This window comes from Neopelma chrysocephalum, unplaced genomic scaffold (assembly GCF_003984885.1).
Source record: "Neopelma chrysocephalum unplaced genomic scaffold, ASM398488v2 Primary Assembly neopelma1_45, whole genome shotgun sequence".
Taxonomy (NCBI): domain Eukaryota; kingdom Metazoa; phylum Chordata; class Aves; order Passeriformes; family Pipridae; genus Neopelma; species Neopelma chrysocephalum.
In genome coordinates this window covers 12,520,621-12,544,151 of record NW_020897704.1, presented here as the reverse complement: position 1 = coordinate 12,544,151, position 23,531 = coordinate 12,520,621, and the positions used below count along the sequence as shown (strand labels likewise).

At 36.1% G+C, this 23,531-nt stretch overlaps 1 protein-coding gene across 14 annotated transcripts in view; it reads left to right on the top strand.

Annotated features, from left to right (window-relative positions):
- The window catches only part of MAGI2 (membrane associated guanylate kinase, WW and PDZ domain containing 2), a 735,331-nt gene that overhangs the window by 639,096 nt on the left and 72,704 nt on the right, over positions 1-23,531 (top strand). For 9 of the 14 annotated variants that reach the window (XM_027679447.1, XM_027679441.1, XM_027679437.1 and 6 more), the window contains 3 exons: positions 3,747-3,778; positions 8,074-8,263; positions 18,748-18,789. In XM_027679447.1, coding sequence (XP_027535248.1) covers positions 3,747-3,778; positions 8,074-8,263; positions 18,748-18,789 — 264 coding nt within the window. The remainder of the gene's footprint in view (positions 1-3,746; positions 3,779-8,073; positions 8,264-18,747; positions 18,790-23,531) is intronic. The other 5 variants (XM_027679439.1, XM_027679445.1, XM_027679443.1 and 2 more) reach the window with 3 other exon arrangements.

Below are 23,531 nucleotides of genomic sequence, written 5' to 3'. Positions count from 1 at the left end.
GCCAACACTCAATAAGAAGTAATTATATTAGGGAAACACTAATTTTGCAGAAGTAGATGAGGTTATGTGTTTTATCTCACATGCTCACATGTTGCCACAGTGTTTTCCTGCTAGCACGTGGCTGAATGGTGGTGGTTGCTCTTTAATACAAGCCAGTAACCCTGCTCTCCTTTCCAAAACTAATGCAGGCCTGTACTGACTGTCTTTACAGGGAATGTTAATAAAGCATTATTTAAAACTAGTAGGAAGATACAGGAGTCTTCAGAAAGTGGGCTAGAGCTTATGTGGTGAAGCTGCTACAAGAAGGGATGACTGTCAGGCACATGGGTGAGCCAAAAGCCACTCATGATAAGAACAGGCTGCATGAAGGATTTATAGGTGGATCTAAGCTGACTATTATTATTTCAGATTTTAAAAGTGTATGTGGATATGGAGGTTAGGAGTGTTTATATGTATATAATATTTTCAGATAGAGTATCTGAAAGATACTCTATAGATACTCTATACTCTTCTAGAGAAGGCATAGGAAGTTGGATGGTAGGGGTTTGGGAGTTTGGGGAGGGAGAAGTTGAAATGTGGAAGTGGGATGAGGTTGTCAGACCTTATCCAGTATATGTGTCTAATTAGATGTGACTTGATTAGAAGGCTGAGCAGCACTAGTACTGTATTAGTACTCAACAGTTGAAAGCTGCACTTTGGAGAACAAATTTCAGTCCTGTTGATAAATCAGTATCAGTATATGAACTGATGCCAATCTGGTGACAGCTGTCATTGATGTGGAATCCCACTGTCTCTGGTGGGGAATACTCACAGTGTGTAAGGAGCACCAGGAAGTCAAGGGAATATGGGGTGTTGTGAAGTGAGGTCAAACGAAGTGAAAGTCCACTGCTTCTCTCTGCCAACTGAAGAAGTGGCTGCAGAAGGCCAACACTGTTGAGTATGCACTGAATACACATTATTAAGAGACATTCTTAATAATTTTAAGCCTTAACTTTCTTCATGTAGAAGATTTGGTCCCATACTTATGCAGAGCACTATTTGAAAGTGAAAGTTAGAAGGGTGCGTGCAGTTTACACAGGAAAGTGCATTTTGCTTTTATACCTCTTCATGTGGAGTTTCTGTTACACTTACAATGTGCTACAGATGCATTATACTCTTGAATTCATGAATTTGTAGCAATGGTTGCATGTGCTTAAATACCAGTGATAATTCTGGACGTTTGAAACACAACAATTATCCATAATCAGTCTCATATTGAATAACTGATAATGCCATATATTCTGTAAAAATCAGTTTTGTTTATATTGGGAAAAAGGATGTTTATTTCAGCTGAGAATGCAGATCTTATGTGAAGCAATATTAAAATCTCCAAGAAATACATGAAAGATATAACATAGTTTGCTGTATGAAACCAGGCCTTCACCTGTTTAACCTAACACCTAGTCTTTGACAGAGGTGAGAGACTATCTCATCTTACAAGAGGTCTAGGTGTAACAGCTGAATTTAAATCTGAAGAATGGATTTTAATATTCTTTCCAAGGTTTGTTACCTTTAGAGATTTTTGCTGCTGTAACATGCTTTTGTACACATATGGATCTCCAATTTTTTTTTAATTTTTCTTTGGATCTTTTACTTCTCTGGCATCCTATATATGTTAGTTTTTTCAACATAATTTCATGCTGTGTGAATAAATATTGCTTTTTATTTGTTTTGAGTGTAGATGTTGTCATTTGTATGTTGCAGTTTGTGCCCATAACCTCCAAGCTACATATAAGTCCACATTCTCTTTGTTTAGGGGAATAATTGAATTCTTTTTAATTGAGGATTAAAAAAAAAAAATCTTCACTTGATGTATATGTCATTTTTTATTTGATTTATAAATACTTATTGTATTTTTAATTGATAGTAAATTTTCTCTGATAACTCCAGCATAACTTATTTCTAGATGGAGATAGTAAATAAATAGGTAAAAAATGACCTTTCAGTTTAACTGGGAGTAATTTTTTCTGACAAGAAGTTATAGGCAGTGCACCAGTACTAGTGGTAGAGAGTGTTGCCTCTACCAATATTTTCTGAACAACAAATCAGGGTAGTAAGTTGATTTGCGCAAGCCTCAAGTCTTATATTTAGCTCTAAAGGAAAAGTACTTTTTAGATTTCACTCTTATTATCTGTACAGAAGTATAACAGGCAATAAAAAGGTAGCCATCTGCCATCCAATAAGTTATTACATAAGTTTTTGCTACAGAATCTTTAATACTGAAAGTGATGTAGCCAGGTTTATCAAGGATGCCTGTTACCTCAGCTTGCATTTGCAGATGGAAAGTAATATGTCTACTTGTTAATATAGTAGTTTTTATCCAGGCACCACAGAGTCAGTAAACATAAACTTCCCCAGGATTACTTTTTCCAATATACTTTTTTGCTTTTTAAAAGCACTATCAGCCTATAAATCAGCATTACTGAACAGCCAGTGTTTCACTACAAGTGGCTCAAGTGCTTTTGCACTGCAAGATATTTCAGTTGAAATGGATTAGGTATCATAGCAGAAAAAATTACCTCATTATCACAGAATTCTAGGAACCTTAAATACTGTGTACAAATAAAATTCCTGTTATGATTTGTCTGTAAAAAAATATTATCCTAGTGCTCTCATGATTTTAATTTTCTTTCTAGACACACCTTAGAAAAATAAATAATAAAGTCAGTACTACTCTTCCAGCTGAATTCATTTTTTGAGTGAAAGAGAAGCCTTCCTATTAGATATCTCAGTTTAAACCCCATTTCTGTTTCTGACAAAACAAATGAACTCTTTCTCATTAGCTTTTAATCTTACCGAGGAAGGTCCACTGAGGTTTTTTTTAACCTGCTATTAAATTGAGAATGAGTTTTTTAATGAAAGATATGCTGAAAGCTGGTATTTTAAAAAGTGTGTTCCAATATCCTTTGAAATGCTTCTTTTTATTTCATACTTATAAGGTTTTTAACTTTATGCTGCATAAGACAAAAACAGTGTTTACAATGTGTGTTTCAAATTATCTCATTTTATGAAAAAGACATATCCAGAGTTTTAAACATTTATAAGCTACGATAGTTAAAGTTCAGGGAAGTCACTGAAGCAAGTTATCAGTCAGTCAATAACTAAGGAAGAGGAGATAACTACTTGTGTAAAAGAGGTAGCCATGTCTGACCATTTGCTAACTATGACCAAAAACCAGGACAGTATTAAAACAAGTAATCCTTCCAAGACTTGGCCACTTTATCTAGACTGATGAAACAGTTATTTTTCTCCTGGCTTTTCTTCTAAAAAAATCTCTTGTATTATTAGGTTTTGTTGATGGGATGTTCTGAATGCTTCTTCCTAAAGGTGCGACTGCATTTGACACATCAATACCAGGTCATTTGGTGTCTTATCCAATGTCCAGCAAGACATTTGGAAGTCCTTTTGCTTAGTTCTTTTAATTTCAACTTAATCCCATGCTGTTTGTAAAGTATGGCAATGATCTCAATAGCTCCACTTGCATATATATATATATGTATGTGTGTGTATATATATATATATTTCTATGTATTTTTTCTTAGAAATTATCCCTTGTGTTTTGTGTTTTCACCCCTTGTGTGTAGAGAATTTTCATATCTATCAATATTATCTGCAGACCTGAATGAGAATGGGAGCATAGACACCACTTAGCCTCCACTCTTTATGCACCAGAAAAAGCTGCTAACATTATTTTTTGTTTATTTCAGGTTTCTTTTCTCCATGGAAAACTCCAAAGCCTGTAAGTTCCCTTTCAAAATTATACACATTGAGTTCATAAGATGACAGTCATTCAGGGCAAATTTCTGTAGACTTTTATCTGACCCTCCTGTTCCCAGCTCACAAGACACTTCTCAGCAGTGCCCCTGGTGACACAGCATCAGGGGTGGTATCACTGGTAAGCTCTGAAGGTCTGTTGCCTTGGAGTCTGCCAGCAGCCGTCTGGAGAAAGGAACACCTCAATGTTAAGAAGGGTGTCAAAAACCAGAAATGCAGTGGCTTAAGAATAAGGGATCTGGAGGAGAAGGCAGCAGGAGTTTGCAAATTCTTCTAATGAACAACTTGCACTTTTTCTGGTTTACAAGTGGCTTGAGTTTAACATCCTCAAAGTTATTGTTATTCTTTCTTGCACAGTAGATCTAGAGGTGCAAATAGTCGAGAGCTTGGACTAGATAACTTACTGAAGTGCCTTCTAATCAACTTTTCTGTGTTTCTATGATTTTGGCATTAAAACCTGAGGTATAAATACTTTTCCTCATGTAAGACTGCAAGCGATGATTGTATAAATTCTGTTGACACCACATTATATAATTTTTTGAAGTTGTGACAACATTCACAGTATAAAAAGAAATCATAGGCTACTATTTTTGGTTGTCTGATTTGTTTTATTTTTATGGGGTTTTGTTTGGGTTTGTTGTTTGTTTTTTTAATTTGGCTTTTTTATTGAGATTGTACAGACCTTAAAGAATGCTTAACACTTAGAAGAGGTGTGTAGAGGGAAATAGAGACCTGACTGTGCCTGAAGGCTTCTAAGAGCGATAGGAATAACAATAGCAGTCTTTTGAAGGACTTACAGCTTTCTTATTGAAGGGCAGGCAGGGGAAGTATGTTGAATCTGAACAACTTCACATACTCTCATATTGGATCATGGCATGCTTAATGTATACCAAAATAATTTTTGTAGCCAATCAAATACAAATAGCAATTAATCAGCTGTTGTAACTCCATCAGACTACTTCAGCTTGTGGTGCTTTTGATATAAAAGCCTAGGGGATGTATGCAATACATTGGAATAAGTATTGCATAAGTTGCTTTATTCATCTATGTAGCAGGACATTTGTGAAAGTAAATCAGACTACTGAGGGCTAGCTTGTTCTCACCAGTTCACAGTTCCTGTCTGACTGGGGCATTCAACTTTTAATCTTGGGTAAAAAGTGAGGAAATAGAGAACTTGGAGCTTACTTGTTAAAGATCCACTTTCAAAGACCTCCTATTGTCCATACCTAGCTTCTTTATGTACATGTCAAATATATAAATATCAGCATATTATTGATGATTATCTGCACAGTTTTGTTATATAAACAGTATAGTAGTTCATGCTTGAGTAGCACTTCCCAATAATCAGAATCTAGAGAAACAACCTAAGTGATGCAGTTTTTCTGCATGGTCTGAGGAAACCAGGGATCACAGAATAATATAACACCGTTGTATGAAGGTACTGTACATGAATGCAGGCTAACTGTTCACAGCTACTCTATTTTAGGGTACTCTCGGCAAGAGATTTTACAAATGATTAACCAAGTTAAGGTCATGTACATTCTTCTGTCTGCCACCATTTTTAACTAGAGGAATAGTCTGACATGAATTTCTAGTGTCCAAGACATGAAGATAAGATTGAAACCAAGTGCCCCTGCAGCACTGTCTGCAGAGAGTCTGAAGCAGTAAGGCCAGCACAGGAGGTTTAGAAGTTCTCCCCAGCACCAAGCAGAGACTTGTAGCTGTGTAACAGCAAAGACAGAGTAACCTGGGCTGGCACATATTTCCTGTGGTTCCTATGTACAGAGTCCATATATTACATATGTATATCATGTATAATATGATTAGTACAAAATGACGGTAAGCAATGTCACCAAACCATTACCCCAACTTTATTTGATGCCCTGCACTCAATACCATGCCTATTCTCTTCCAAGAATTCTCTTCTTCATCTGTGAGCTGGCATTATGATAACTCACGGAACACTATGTGACTATTTAATTAGTTGATATGGGTTTGGAAGATATAATTCCCCTTGTTTATCTGCTTATGTAACTGGTTATGTTAGCAGTATTACCTGCAACTAAGAATGTTTTGCTCAGTTTTCAACTTCACACTCAGAGATATGGAACTAACCAGCAAGCAAGAATTTGGCATATGGGACCCAGTAGGGTTTTGCCAACTGATCTGCAGTTTCCTGTCCTTTCTCCAGGGACAAGTTTGGTCATCAAAGATAATTATATTTTCCTTTCTCATTTTAAAATCTTTTTTTAAATATTTTAATTTTATTCAGTTTCACATTTCGAAAGAGGTAAATGATCTACTTTGCCAACACTGTCCAAGAAATCAGGAAACTTTCACTTCTATATAGACTGTTTCGTAGCAATAAGATAGATAGTTTGATTTCACTGACTTGTATTGCGGTTTTTTTGGTTCCTAAGTGAAGGTAAACCCCAAACATATTTCTCCAGTAATTTCCATGATCATAAAGAACTTGAATTGAGCCCAGTTATCCTTTCCTGTTCAGACATAGGGGTCATAATCAGTTTTGTTTCTGGAGACCTTTGAATTTACACTTCCATAATGCAATTATATACTGAACATATGCTTATACATACCAGGCATAATTTCTTCAGGGCTATCAGAAGTAGTACTCTGACATTCATGTAACTTACCACAGAGGCTAATTTACACAAGATAGAGGATAAATTTATCTTGGTATAAAGGGTACCGGAAGGTACCCAAGGTACTTTCTTGTACCTAAGCTATTTCAATTGCAACTCAAGTATTTCCATATGCCACTGTATTGCACAGGATCTACATACCTATAGTGCCCTCATATCAAATCCTGGTTGCATCTTTTGTACCTCACTGAAAATAAATGTGTCTTCCTTGAATAACATAGCAAGTATTGAATACAGTGTTCCATATTTTCATAATTAGTACTTAACAGACTAATACTTTCACTTCTCAACTTAAATATCGCATCCAAGACTCACTAGTGCATGAGAGTCATCCTATGATTGACTGAGGTACCTGGATATTTCTTTTCTTTTTTGTTCCAAATGAACCAGCCCTACTTACTGCTGAAACTCTGACAGAAACACTGCTGTAATTATAACACTGCTCTGTAAAAGAATGAGGTCCTCAGCAATTTAAAATGGCCAATATCCATAATCTGTTCATTCTTAAGTATGAACCTAAGAAGGTCAGTTCACCTGGGATATGGAGCATTATACTTACTCAGCATGTTAAACATCTGTAGTCCACTCATGAACTATTCTGATGCAGTTAATCATCAGAATAGAGAGCAAAGCCTACCTGCTGAGCCAAACAGCTTCTGAAACCAAGGAGCTAAAGACTAACGATAATCACAGGATCAAGCTTGCTATAAACCTGCAATCATCTTTGATAAGGCTCTGCTGATACAACAATAGACATCAGTGGAATTTAGTTACAGTTCAGTTTGTTTCAAAGAGGCATTTTTTGTGTAATTAACATTGTTGGATTATTTGTGAGAACACACTGTTCAGGAGGCTTTACCATCCTTGTCCTCAAGAGAAGTCAAACACTCATTTCCTGGGATAAAAATTTGTGTTTTGTTTAACTTAGCCTCTTCAAATAAGTTTGCTAATGCATTTTAATTAGTACTTCTTCAAAAATAAAAATGCAGATCCTCAAGCCTTCTTTTGCACTGCCTTTCATATCTTCAGGCTTGATGTACTTGTGAGACTGCTGAAGACAGTCTTGGAAAAAGCGTGGATTGAGGTGTCTTTCGTGCATAGACAATACACTGCTGTGTACTTCTTTCCTGTAAATGGTCTGGAAGAGTTGAAAGCTTTATCCTGTGCTTAGGAACTTGTTTGGATGATACCAGTTTACTTTTTGATATAAGAAAGGAACAGTAAGAAACAGTAAGAAATGAAAAAGACTCTATCAAACTAATATTCACTTTTTTCTCACTGTGTTCTGTATTTTAGCACTGAACACTAGATGCTCAAGTACCTGCTGTAATAATTTTCTCTTTGGTTTTTATTTTCTTTTTGTTTTGGTTTGGGGTTTTTTTTTAATTTTCAGTTGAAGCTGTAAATTCTGCTCACAGTTGCAGTAATCTACGTCCCCTGGGCAGGTAGCTATTTTCATGCTTTCTCAGGAAATACAGCATTAAGATGATTCAGTTGCTACCCAGTCCGGCCCTTCTTTGTTAAGGGCTTTGTCTCATTGTGAAAGTCACAGTTTTTGCAAACCTTCATCTTTATTCTCCATATGTTTTTATTCCAGATGATGGAACGATGGGAGAATCAAGGCAGCCCTCAAACAAGTGTGTCAGCTCCAGCTATGCCACAGAATATTCCCTATCCACCCGCTCTTCACAGGAGTTCATTTCCTGATTCAACAGAGGCCTTTGATCCAAGAAAACCTGACCCATATGAGCTGTATGAGAAATCAAGAGCTATTTATGAAAGTAGGCGTAAGTGAAAATCCTGCTGACCATTTAGTATTTTAAGCTTTTGCCTATGAATGTGTCACTGTTGACATAATTTTCTGTAATTATCTTTTGTAATTTAAAGAAAGAAGCTATAAACCCAGTAAACAGAGGCCATTATAACTGATTCAAAAATTCTATACTTACATATTTTCCCAGCTCTTGCCTAGATTCTGGTGTTTGACTTTCATAGTGTATTTTTCTTATATTTTTGCTCTCCTCAATTTGACTGTTAAATCCTTAGTGAAGCACAGTATATGTGCCACCGTGTTTTACTGTGCTATTTTTCTTCATGGTTAACCAATATGAAGATGTGAATTTATCAAGGAAAAAACAGTTTCACTTACTTTCACTTCAAAGTGAAGTTTTTAAAAGAAATTTCAAGTGTATTTGTTTTTATAATAATGTCTTTGTCAAGTTTTCACATTGTCATTGGTGGTTTGAAAGTAACCCTTACCACCAAGTAAGGGTTTGAAGACCTATACAAAACAGTACTGAGCCATCAAGATTTCCATCTTGGTTTAATTTCTCATGCTTCTGAGGAATATATCACATATTTTTCACAACAAGGGCATTTATTCCTTTCTTAAATAACATTTTAACTAAAAACATTGTTCTAAATTGTCTGGAGGTTTTGTACTTATTAAGATAATTAAAAATAGTTTATTATTTTACTGAAAGCTTTTTCATAATAGTCATTACTTGCATCTTTCAAATCACTTTATAATTTACTTGAGCCTATAGATCAAATTATGTTATAGATTACACATAAAATATTCCAGCTGATCCAGACTAGCCCATTAATATTAGTTGAGCCCAGAGGTCTGGAATGTACACATTTCTCCAGCATGCAAAGGGATAGTCTAAAGGAAGTACATTATTGTCCCAAACACTGGTTCGATGCCATTCTTACTTGCCTTGGCCCTTATGCCTTAGTTACAGCATCAGCATCTCTTCTTTAGCTTTGGTACTTCCAGTCCCCAGCAGAACGGATATGCTGGAGGAACACTATGGTTCATTTTACATCAATTCTAAGTGAACTCTAATCTAGTGCCTAAGTTGCACCTCATATTCCCCAGTTCTTTGCCACTGTGGGCAGTGCCACCATCTTCTGCCACCGTGGTCCTGTTAGGGGAACACTTTTCAGTAGAGATTGCCACCCTAAAACTGACTTTCCATAGTCCAAACTTTTTTTTTCTTTCTGATGGGGAGGTGTTTGTGGGTTTTTATTTATTTAATAGGTGCCTGAAATTAAGATCCCAAATTTAAATCTAAGTACTTAAATAAGTTGCTGACTTTTTTGAGGAATACAAAGTATCTTATTCTCCCTAAATATGGATTTGAGAACATACTTTAGACCTCTATAAAAAGGATTTAATCTTCAATTATAAACTATTAGGCATAGGAACTAAGCTTTCCAGTGTATTTACAAATACCACGTAGCCCATGCTAGCTGGTATATGAATAAATATTGTGTACTAATGTAGTATCTTCCTCTGCTCCAGATGTTATTCTTGATTGGACAGGATTCTCCAGACAATGTACAAATAGAGACTACAATTTTCAAAATTTTAGAACTCTTTGAACTATGGATCGGAATGCTGTGTGGAATGGGTCACATAGGTTTGAAAGAAGTAGGACTAGCTTTGAACAAAATTTGGAAATAGTTTTCAGACATCTCTCCTCTTTCACTTTCTCTTGTGCATTAAAAGCTAGAGTAAAAAATAAAACGTAAAAATATTTGCCTGAGCTGAAATACTGTTCCCCGAAGTGCAAGGATTTTGTATATGATAAAGAGAAAATAAACCATTCCATAGTTTTTATCTGCTTCGTACTTCTGCTGAAAATACACTCGGCTTCATATACTGCTTTACGGAAAGGAAAACCCTTTGCAACCAGTCATTTCTCATATGGATAGCTTCTGGAGGTGAAGTAGTTTAGTAAAAATCTGTACTTCCCATTCAACAGAGTCAGAACCATCTTCTGTTGTTAGTCATCAAGCCAAGAGTGCAGACTTGAAGCACATTGGAATTGAAACTGCATTGAAACAAACATCTTTGTAAGACAATTAAGAGAAAGTCATCAATGCCACATATATATATGAGATACATACTTATACAATATCTTCTTTCATCTCAATCTCCAATATGAAGAGTTCTATATTAACAGAATTGCCTAAATATTAATGAAATTAAATAGGTTCGATCCATGTTTGCCCTCCATAAACCCATGGGAATAGAGATCTGATGTCAACTACAAAGATTGGCTTACACCCCAGAAGGTTATATATTACACCACAAGATATATTACAGTATTCAATAAAATAATTAAGTGATTCATTATTATTATGGGTCCCTTCTATGAGTTTTCTGAGCACTTCTTTGACCAATATGAATTCTAGTCTTTTACTGATATAATCTACTGTGTTCAGGAGCATATACCACACCACAGGAAGAGCTTCCAACTTGTAGGTTGGACTTATGCTAAAGCCTGTGTTTGAATGGTGTAATTGCATTTGAGTTCTCTCCAAGAGGTAACTGGAAATTGTAAGAGAGCTTTTTTCATCCAACTATCTAGAATAATTAAAAATCATGAAGCTGCTAGGCCCAAAATAAGAAAGTGAGGGATGGAAAGCAAGACTGCAGTAATAACTCCTCCCAGACTTTAAGCAGTGTCCCGTCTTCCAGCTAATCCTGAAAACTTAAATTTGTTCTCTTCTTACACCTCTATCCATTCAGCATTTTCTCAAAGCCTTGATTCCCAACCAGATCTTGTCTGTGATCATTCATATCCTTTAGTCATAAATAGCTGCCTCCAAAGACCTCTATTCTCCCTGACATTTTTCTTTCATGAATACCATAAGCACACATCTTAGCAAATTCAATTTGTCAAGCCTTTGATTGCTTTTATTCTCCACATAGTGCTACTGTTTCCTGAAGAAAGAAACAACAGGGACGAAATCCATTACTGAGCCAAGTAATTGTCATCTAATTTGAGTATATAGGAGGGACAGTTTCAAGACAATAAAGTTTCCTACCATATGGCACTGTCAGGTTGGTTATCTTTTGTAAGGGCATACCCTAAATGTGCACAACAAAAGTTCAGCTACTTCATTTTTTAAGTACTTCTTATCTCAAAGCAAGTTTATCTTATCTCCTGGCAGGACCTCCTTTTCATCTTCTAAAAATAGGGCAAAGAAGCGAACAATCATGACCTGGAAAATTCAGAAAGAAAGAGAGTGCTAGATTTTTGTTTCTCTTACAGTGAATCTCTGTAACTAAACAGTCCATTTTTGTACTGCTATGGCTCTGAATTTCTACAGATCCTTTTATTAGAGGGTCTCCCTGCAGTCAGCACTCACCAGGACCTCATCAAAGCCTCACCAGGACCTCATCAAAGCCTCCTGCTCCCCGATCAGGGAGTTAAGCAAGTTATGCATCACAGGTTAGTTCTGTGAGGAGCACAAGCAACGTGACTCAAAGCAGAGCAAGAACTAGACCTGAGAAGCCTGATTTACAGGGTTTTGCTCAGCTCATCCCTACCTAATGATAGCAAGAAAGAGGCTTCAAGCAGGAAGTCTCAATGAAAAAGCGTGATTTTCATTCTAGAGGAAATGTCTTTCCACCTAAGGAACATGAAGAACCTGCAAGACCCTGTGTGACAGCGAGATTTCAATTTTTAATGATTACATATGAATTACAAAAGACTACTGCTTCTACATGGGAAACAGTTTTATAGAGACAATCAAATGATGCATTAGTACAAATCCAGAGCACAACTCAATTTTGTAAGTCATAGCACCTGGAAAAATTGTTTGTCACGAGTTAGCTGTTACCTGTCAGCTCCTACCTCTTAGCTGTCACCTGCCTCTGCTGTCACCCATGAACTGTGCTCAAAGCTCTAAGTAGCCAAAAAAGGAACATAAGGTTTTTCCAAGGACTGAGGAAGATTACCACATCATCTAAAACAACTGCTTAAAAGCAAAAGAAGGGGAAATTGTTTTCTTCTTTCTTTCTGTCCTGTGTCTCTCTGTCTCTGCTTTTTTTTTCTCTTGTTTTCTTGTTCAGTTTTTTCCCTCTCTTCCCCCCTCCCTTCTTATTTCTTTTTCATGGTGAAGAGAACCTACCTAAGTTTCTACTGTGACATTGTTTTGCTAAACTCAGAAACAGAGGAAAAAACCTGCTCAAATAACTGGATACTTTTTCCTTTTTTCCATCCAAATATTAATTCTAGGCAAATGCTTTAACTCCTTTCTCCTTAAGAAAACTATGAGATTGTAAGTGACAGTGTGACTCTGACGATAACCATGGAAGTTAGGTACAGAACTAGAAAATGGAATATCAAATCAGGAATTTCCTATTAATGAAAAAAAATTATGACTTGATATGCAGCAGTTGTTACAGCTGTGACTGGAGCTCCATAGTTATCTTGGAGAACTCATTCTCCTGAATTTTACATTTTTACCTTTATAAATTCTCCTTATCCTCTCTTATATTTTATATTCAACTCTGTTTATTGTAAATTCACAGTTTATAACAAACTTTGTTCAGAGGCCCCTGTAGGCAGACATTAGTCAGACAGGAGACACAAAGCTGTTGGGAATCATAATGCCATAATATTTCTCTAGTTATAAAATGTATAAAAGAAATTTGGTTTTATATTCCTCTAAGGAAAGCAGTAAAATAAAACATTTTTTACAGTGATTAGGTTACATTTGTCCTTCAGTTAGTGTGGTAGCCAAGACTGGTGATGTGACACAGAAATGCCAGTAGGAAGAATGAGAAGCTGGTGATAAGCTCTCATTAAAAGTGAAATCTGAACAATTACAGTTTCACCTTGAACTGGAAGCACAAAGGTTACTTTCTTCAAAATCTCCCATGTTATTTTCTCCTCCAACCACAGTATTGTGAATTTCCCAAGTCCCATTTAAAACTATCAACTGTTTTAGGCACTGCAATTTGTTTACTACCAGAGATTTAGACAAACTGGAAAAGGACCAAAAATTAAAGTTCACCAACAGCTGTGAAATATGTAAATAGCAAATGTATTATCATCATTAGCCTCCATAAAATAAGGTGCTTTCTTATGCAGACTTATAAGCACCCTTCTCTAAGGGTTACAGACAAGCAGTCCAGTTCATATTCACAGGCTACCTTTCCTCTGGAGTGTCACTGCAGGTATTCAGCACAGGTATGCATTAAGGTAGGAAAGATTTGTCAGACAGCATTATACTGACGTATAATGTGTAACTTTGAAAATATCAGTCTTGCAGAAAAATACTAAGGCAATCAAGGTTTCCTAAATTTGATAATCATGGAACATAAAAAAAATATTAGGTGTCTAGAACTGAATGCATTATGACCTGAGGGGTTCTATGGCATAGTCTACAGAATTTTCCTGCCAGTGCTTGTTGGCTGAAGAGCTACACAGTTACATTCTTAAAAACTGAAGGAAATTTTTCCCATAATTTTAACTACAATTTTTTTCAGACAGTATTTTCCTGACCAAAAAAAAATTGCCTCTTAACAATTTTTCCCATTTTTGCTCATTTTTAGTCTAAAAAAATTCACATTTTGTTTATGATACTTTAAAAAATATATATATACATATGTGTGCAGATGTATATATACATTGAACTATGATGACATTAAATACATAGTATTCTGAAGTATCATATAAAGGGGGTTTTTGTATGGGTAAAGGGTTTGGGACTACAAGTTAGAAAATCAGGTTCTAGTTTCAAATCTTCCTTGAGCTCAGTTTACAATATCTTTCAATATTTCTATTCACTGCTTAGTGCCCTTTATGTCAGTAAGTCATGCCTGCCTTCACTTAGTAAATAAAAGTATTGGAAATTGCTAATTAAGACGTATTATCATCAAACTACTCCTTGATCTAGAGTATGAGCAACTGAGTTATAAGAAGGTAATTTCTCAGAGCAATTATCAAACATCCTATGTTGGTGTTTTCTTTGCATCTATTGCTATCCTAAACATAGAAAAAGTCTAAGAACTTATATTACTAAATGAATGTAATCCTTTCTTTTTAATAAGAAATCATACATAATGAAAGGAGAGGAAATTTATCAGTCCAATGTCAAATAGTTTTGTATTGTTCGTCACTGAAGAAAGAGTTACTCACCATGACAAAATGGATCCGTTGCTTACAAGAACTGACAGTGAAACCCAAAGCATTTTCAAATGGAATTATGAGTTTATCATGATCACAGTACCATGGATGTAAAATGATTTGATTGCTGGATTGCAAAGTAGGTCCCAAGTGACCTCTGCTAATATGAAGTGTCAGTTTTACAGCTGATGACAGTATTAAAGATGTAGTATTCCTTTCTCTTGAACAATTTGCACTTTACTAAAAGGTATACAAATAGATTTTGATCTGCAAAGTGGCAGTGTGTACTTAAGAAGTCAAAGTAATAATTTAAGAACACTGACTTGCAGGCATTCGGGGATTGGCCACAGGTGCATGAGACAAATGGGTTCTGCATTGCCTGTGTACTGTGTCAAACTGCTGCTTGCACAGCACTGGAAAGGACATTGCAGCATGATCACATTCATTCTTCTCGTTTTTGAAACTCCTATTTACCTAAAAAGCATGGCTAGTACCGAGATGCTGAAATATAAATGTGCTAGTTTTGTTCCATGTGTTTAGCATTCAACAAAGTCTGATCTAGAAAATAATAGAGTAGGGAAAATAAATATTATCATCCCTATCTTTCATCATCATAATTCTCCCTCCAGAGAATACCAGTGGCTCCACTGGTGCAAATAAGAATATCCTTGTGTCATGTTGTGGATGAATTGTGTTCCTATTGCTCTATCTTGACAGCAAAGAAACCTGCTATTTTCACCATTGATTTCATTTAAATCAGAATGGTGTCCCAGGTCTTTTCTATTGCTTATCTCTTTTCACAAATATTTTGCAGTTTTCAGTTTAAAAACTATGAGTGTAATTTATTTTACACTAAACGTGCAGATGTGCAAGCTTTTTATAAACGTGCAGATGTGCAAGCTTTTTACTATGCTGTCTTCTAATAGTAAAATAATCTTGGCTTTGCCTTCATCATTGAGTGATTATCATAGACTGATTTGGGTTGGAAGGGACTTAAAGATCATCTGTTTCCTGCCCCCAAATCTTGATGTATAGCAAGATTCTTCAAAATGCACAGCTGCATCCTCGTTCTCCAGAGCACACAGTCGTCCCCGTGGTGGAGATTTATTTTGGTTACAGTTATACACAAGTAGCAATTAAGAAGAATAATTCTTAGTTTTACTTTTCCAATTCTTGTTGCTAGGACAGGTTAACTGAACTAAAAAAAAATGAAATCGGCACAATTACTGAGTATTTTATTATTCATTCAAGCCTACTTTATAATTATTTCATTGCTATTTCACATGAAAGGCTACAACTACTCATGGCAATGCAGCTGCAGAAGTTCAACCAGAAGGGCTTCATATGGAGAATACAGAAATCTTATGTCATCATTTTAAAACTTTTTGCACTTTGAATGCCTGTTCATGGTGGCAATGTTGGGCAGTCTCATCTCTTTGTCCTGACCTCTCCAAAATTGCCTTCTGCTTCCTCATTTCCTATGAGGTGGAAGCAGGATGGTTAACATATTAGAAAAATTTCTATTAAAAGTTTAGAAAATGTCAAAATTAATTTAGTAACAAATAAATGGAAGGTTTCAAATTGCCTTGTGTAAAGGTTAGTGTCCTATAAAAACTAATTGACAGATTTTTATAAAACGAAACTTGCTAGAGTCTCTCTGTATTCTGTTAAAATTACCAGTTCAATCAGTTTGTTCTTAGCAGATAGAAGATACAAGGATAGCTGAGGAGCAGGACCAACAGTCCTTCCTCTTCACTTGGAACTTCCTTTTCTGTAGAGTCTTTGAACACAGAACTATGTGAGTTTTAAAAAAAAATATTTATCTCTGCATTTGAAATGTAGAGACCTTGCTAATTCAGTCCCTTCTTATATGCCTAATGTTCTACACAGATCTTTCCTCTTTTGAAGTTTTCTGATAGTTGCCAACACCTTGGCTTGTCACGTGAGCGCAGCTCTCTAGAGTTTATATTCTGTTTTTCAAAGTAAAATAATTATGTCAGTGACATAATCACAATTATCCTGTACTGCACAGAGACCCATACTGCTGACAGCAGATTCTTCCTAAAATGAACATTGCTTTGTGTTTACCAAAAGCGCAAGTCTGCAGGTTTGCCTTTCTGGTGATCATACATTTAAAAGCTTTAAGGTTTGATTCAATGTCTTCAGCATAGCACAGTTCCAAGTTTTGTGTGTGTGAAGTCCTACACTACAATGAGAACACATGCTAGATGCTGAATGCTTGATTACAAGATGATAATTAACTCTCTTCATGAAACTCTACATGTAGCTCTGCAAGGCAGAGGAACAAAAGCCGTATCAGACTTCATCAGATTAGCTTTGAAGGAAACTACCTCATTGAGAGGCACTTTTGCTTGATCACAGACAATAGTTCACAAAAAAAGACACTGCTAACTTATTTAAAATATACGGCTGTATGTCTTGACAGAGCAAGTCGTTCCCTAATTTGTCGCAGTTTGAGCATGGTGGTGTTTCTTTCACTTTGCTGCTTAAGGTCAATTCGGGGGGATATTAGGAAGACTGTAAGCAGAAATGGAAACACAGAATGAACCAACAGCAGCTCCAAAGAGCAATTCTAGCTGAGTGATCAAGAGAAAAAGCTTATGTCCTTTCAAACCTAAAAGCTTATGGAGACTACCAAGATAAAATTGCTTTCTGTACATTAAAATCATTCTGTCTCTTTTAAGAATTCCATTAAAATCTTGAAAGGCTGTGAGTAAAAAAATCATTTATCCAAGTTTGCAGTGGAGCAGCATCAGTTTCAAAGGGATTTTTTTTTTCAGTTGTTGTTCTGGAGGCATATTTTACATTTAGATAGCACCTCTCACCTGAAGGATCCCAAATCGCTGTACAAAATCTGAAGTGTGTGAAGGAATTACCTCCTTTAACCATCATAGTAAAGATGTGTAGCCACCTATAAATTAAAACAACATAGCCCACATGACACAACTCAACTCAGAGAGGGAACACAAATACAACAGGAACACCAAATCCAAGAGGAAGTTCCCATCCAGTGAACCTGAATTTGGACAGGTCATGGCTGTTATATAAATATTCTTACCAAAAGAGCCGTGTGGCTTCCATTTTCATTTCTGGGAAAATGTCTTTGCTCTAGAGCAACTAGTTCAATATTGTCTCAAGTGAACTGTGAATTACTCAGCTGCTGCCATTACAGCCCATGCTGCCTTTAGGAAGCCATCCACCAGACGGTAGGTAGCTTTAGTCCAAATTCTTTCAAAGTGTTACAGAGCTTCCACAGAAGTATCTCACCACATACATTCAGATATTTCCAGAAGACTTAGCCAAAATTGCTGGCCTACAATGCATTCTCTGGCTTCTTTCTGCCTGGAACTACCTACTTAGAATATTAAATCCACACCTGTCTTCCTTCTGTCTCAGAAAGATAATATTTACTCATAGGTTGCATCACGGTTCTACAAATGCTGATCTGAAAGACCTTAGCCTGTTTATACCATGAAATATACATGGTATGATATTCTCGTTTAGAGTAACATGAATGCATTAGTGCTTTATTTGCCCTTTTGTTGTGGGTAGGCCAATGGATGGCCACCTCTGGTTTGGAATGTTTTGCAATTCACTCTGGATGCTGCCAAGATAATAAAAAAAGAAATTCTTGTTGAGAACTTTGCGAAATCAACAAAGGAAGCATGACTGAATTCAGCTAGGGACTCATTCCCAATTCCTCTAATGTGGGCAAAGTAGTTTTATGTGAAAACAAAACAGTTATTTGCTGTGTTTTGTCTAATGAAATACAAATACTTTGAAACTACCTGCATGAAAAGTGTGGTAAAGGGTTTTGCCTGCATTTGCCTTCACATACAGTCAGTTGTTGTTATTGGCAATGTACATCCCTCTGGCAAACTCTTGCTCTTCTTGATGACAAAAGACATTTTGCAATTGTGTTGTGTAAGGGCAGCGGTCAAGTCATCTAAACACAGCCATTAAACTTTCCCTTTTATTGCTGTACTTGAATAAGGACAAATATTGTCACTAATTTTCACAGCTTAAAACGCACTACACACTAACAATTTTACCTTCATCAGAACCTACATTATGTTAAAGAAACATTACCATCTTACCATCTGTTTGACTTTGCATAGAAATAGACAGGGAGGTCATCATCTAGCAGAAATATTATATATACCACCTAAAAAGTGAAGAAGGAGGGGAGAAGAAAAAAATTGCAAGAAAAAGTAGAAGTTGCACTTTAGTAATTCGAAACACAGCAGAGAAATTGATGCTGCATCTTTAAATAACTTGAGAAATGTATTTCATCTTTAATTCCCCATTTTCCTATTCAGAACAAGTGCTGCCCAGGACTGGTTTTCGAGCGGATTCCTCTGGCAAGTATTCTTCAGCCTTTGTTGTTCTGTAAATTAGTTGTCCTTCATTTTATGTTTTAGTAATTCTTCTTTCTTTATCATTTCTCCAAATAATGGCCAGTCATAACTGCCCAGTCACCATTTTATTTTGTATGATTCTTGTGGGGTTATAGAATGCTTACTCTAAATCTTTTTATAATAGATTTGCATTTTGAGAAAGGAAAAACATTTCTTTTTCCTCAGTCAATTTTTGTGTATGTTTTAGTGTGTTTTATGTGTACTTTCATACATTAGTGTTCAATCTTAAGCATAAAAATGTGTCTCTATAACTCACGCACAAATCTAAACTTAAACAATACTTTTTGTAAAATTGAATTTAATTCTATCCCCTACGTGTGTCTTGGGCTGTAAAAATGTAAAAGCAAAAACTTTCAAAATTGGGAGGTTTTTGGGGTGTTTGAATCAACACTGGTCTTGTAAAATGGCAATGGACTTCTTAAAAAACCAGCAACATTTGATTTCTCAGTGTGATCATGTTAAATGAACAGTTAAAACAGGCATCCCATACCAAAAAAAGTCTATCTTGACAATCCCATTAAAGTCTTTTTGAGTCCTGCACAGTTTGGACAGAGATCCTAAATTAAATATGATATTCGCCTGGTTTTGCATACCCCAGCAGGGTTTATACATTGAGTAACTGTGTTAACACACCAATTCTTTTTTCCTTTTTTTTCTTTGATGATTTTCATACTGAAACTTTTATTTGCCAGCTTTCCTTTCTATAAATATCAAGAGGAAATATGTATGGTTTTTTAAAAAGCTATTCTCATTGTAGACCAGCAGACCCATTACTGTTTTCAAGCTTTTCACATCTTTCAAGAGCATCTGAAACCCAGAGGAAGTTATTGTAGTGTTGTGTCAATCACAATTCACAATTTCTAATTATTTATATGAAACAAAAATCTTCACCATCTTCATCAAGGGAGTCCTAATTAGTTTTTCTTTTAAGCAGATAAATTGAGTACACCTAGAAAGACTGTAAAATTATCACAGCAAAGCTCTTCATCTTTGCTTTAATTGCAATATAGAAGAAATTTAATAAAAAAATTCTATATCAACATTTACAGCATCATCCCAAATATCAGATTTAACACTGTAAAATCACATAGCACTTGTTCATCTTGACTCACAAAGAAAATCAATTCATCGTCTTCAGGGATATATTTTCTCAACATTTAAGAAACAATTGCATGTACGTTAATCAGTGTGTAATTCACCTACCTATTCAGGTGAATACAGAACAGAAAGCTAGCTCAGAGTAGATAATCACATCCTCACCTGTGAGATCTCATTATTGTTCAGTAACAATCTATTCTGGTACCATTACATTTAAAGTAAATTCCCCATCGTCCAGGAACCAGAATTTCCCCATGCTCTTTACCATCCCCACTGTGCAGCAATAATCAGATCACAGCTTGTCCAATACCATTCTCAAAGTCATGGGGGAGCCAGGTGATTTTATAACCTAGCAAAGTGAATTGGTGTGGTTTTTTGTCTTCTAGGCCAAATGATCAGTTAAGAAAGTTTTCATTTGCACAAAAAGGAAGAAACTAAATTCTATAACTATAAAAAAAGAGAATGAAGTTACTAGCAGGCAAAGCTAAAGTTCTTGTTCTAACATAAACGTGTAGTGAGGCAAGCAGGAACAGGGAACATTGTCATTCTGGCACAGGATACCCCTTTTATATGATAAAAATATTGACTTAAGGTGAAACTCTCCTTTTGATGAAACTGGTAGGAGACAGGACATAAACGTGTATTGAGTTGACAGGAAGGATAAGCTGTGTTAATTCAGTATTGGCTTGACTCCCATGTCTGCAACCTATTCATTTCTTCTTACGTGGCATGAACCAGAAGGTACTAATCTAAGTTAGCAACAGAAAACAAAAAGACACATTTTCTATGATGAAGTTATATTAACCAACAGTTTGCAGTACACTGCAAGGCACAGGAGCATAATTTTTCTGTAAGTAGAGGTAATTTTCTCTGTATGATCAACTGAAAATCTGCTCCAGCAAGAAAACCCAAGATTTAATCTATCTAACAATCCTTTGTGAGGAAAAAAAAAGTACCAGAGTCCTACAGAAGTGAGCACTGGAGGAATATCAGATGAAATGTAATCATTTACGTGGGTAAGAATGCTTGATCAGTGTATATTCAAGAGGAATGAACTGCTGCCATGTAACAGTAGGGGCTTCTGGTAAATCTACCAAGCATGAGCTCCTGTAGGAAAAGTATATATTAGTGAAGAGCTTACCTGTCTTTCAGAATCAGGAAAAAAGGGATCTCAGTAGCAGCAGGGCTTTAGAACATATTTTCTATCAAAGATGAACTGCCGATATGGAGATAAACTGCCGATATGGAGATGAACTGAGAACCATGCGAAAGGAGTTTAGCAGAAGTTGGTTGCTCAGATTAATCTGGTAACTGATTTTTTACACTAAACAAGCTTAATCCATTTATACTTCAACTAGAAATTTTACAAAGTGCTAGATATAATTGAAACACTTTTACATTAGCCTGGAGAAGACAGTGCTTATCACGAAATGTAAAGAGCAATGACTAGAAAGCAGGTAAACATTTCTACTAAAAGAACAGTTTCTGGACTGAAAGGCTAATATTATTGGAGAGCCTTGCATTAAATCTTCTGTCTTATTTTCATTAATCAATTAAGCAAAAAAACCAAGGGTATAAATCCAGTCCACCTTCAGAGAGGTAACCTGAGGAATCTATGGTGTAGCTGTCTCCAGACCAATGCAGAGGTGGTCAGTGCAGCCAGTAGAGTCATACCATACCAAGCATGAAAGATGAAATAACCAACAGCAACAGCGGAGGAAGCAGTCTTGTGTACTAGTCAGTCACTGGAGATACTGTGATATTACTGCAAAAAGTAAGTAAATTTATGGGATGCAATCCATCAGTGAAAACTCTGAATGAAGCAGGTGACCTAGCAACAAAGACCACAAAGAAGCTCAGGTACCAGTGCCTTTTTTGCCTGTGTCTTTACTAGTAAGGTCTGCGTGCTGTTTGCTTGCAGAGGCTTGCAATAACAGGAAGCTGGACTAGATGACCCAGGGATCCTTTCCAGTCCCGTGTTTTGTCTCCTTACCGGGACAGAAAAGAACATTATTTTTCAAAAGTAGTTTTCAGTGGCCTGGTAAGAGTTGGCAGAGAATGGTCTCCATGGACTTCTAACCTTTAGGAAGGAAGGCTCTTTTGAGCAAGCGTGGTGGCACAGTCATTTAATCCAGAGGCTTCTGAACTGTGTTAAAGGTCATAAAAAAGTATGCCTATATACAGTATTTTTTAACCTAAACCTTTTCCTGACCAACCTGGATTACCTATTCAGTTCTAAATGGGAAGAAAAACAGTGTCTTTTAAAAGAAATAGTCCCTCTTATTTTGGAGTCTGGTGCCAACATTAGTTTGGATGAGCTTTGTCAGTGTATCTGTTTGAGGGATGTTTTCATCTCAGTTTGCCAAAGCAAGTATTCTTCACAACCTGGCATTCTTGTACTTTCCTAATGTATTCCCAACTGTACATATTCATTCACATGTGTGCAAATAAAGGTAGTGCTTGGTTTGTGACAGACTGCTGGAAACATTGCCTTTGAGTGTTAGACCTGAGTTACAAATGGTGATCATACTGTATCTATCTACAAAGCTCTCTCCCTAGTAATAAGCCTGGTAGGCACAGCAAATCAGGTAGAGATAAAGTATTTCTTTAATCTGAAAATTCCTTTGCCTCTTACAACTTGTAAACAATTTGCATTAAGTTAACATACTGTACATGCAAAAACTTTATTTGTTCTTTTATATACTGTTGAGACACATCAAATAAATTGAAAAAGTCAGTATAATAAACTGTTCAGTTCTCTTTGAGTTCTCAATATATGAGAAGTAAGTTGGTAGGGAAAGGTAATACTTTTATTTTACCAATTGAAATATTTGTGGTTCAATCTCTTACCAATATAGATTGTTGAAATAATGCACTATGCTGCTATCTATAGAGGATTTTTAATTGCACTGTCATAGTGTAGGACCAGTGCATGTAGTTCTGTATTTGTCTTTGCAAGACTATTGACTGAAATAGATTCAGCTTTAATCCCAGACTAAACCTGGGATCTGCTCAATTCCACAGTTTATGAGGTGTTCACTGATGACTCTGAGGGGAGATCTATGAGATGCTGAAGTACTGTGTTTCAGCCATCTGTAGTCCCTCATGTCCTGAGGAAACAAGGTACAACTGGCCACACTATGAGCAGTTTGCTGAAATAAACCTACTCATCCCTTTTTGTCTCTGGAGGTTGGCAACAAGCTGACCAAAGCTGTCGCAATGTGTAGACCAGAGTGCAATTCCTAGGAAAGACCATTCCTGTTAATCACTGTCCTGCTTTAGGTGATGAGCCTAAAGCGTCTCTGAGCATGCAGACAAAGCAATAGTCACAATAAACAAGTTCTTAGTCCCCTAAATGCTTACAGTTTCACTTTGTAATATTTGAAATTTTATTCAATTATTATTATTTTTGACCCAGAACAATAGGTTCTTTCAAGTGAAGCTAAAGACATTTTTATAAGAAAATGTCTTTTAAAAGACACTTTGTTCTGAATTGATATTTTCCAGGACAGAAAATATTTTTACAACCAGGTTACACGGGCATATGGAAGCACAGTCTTAAGGATTCAGAAAGCTGTTGAGACTTT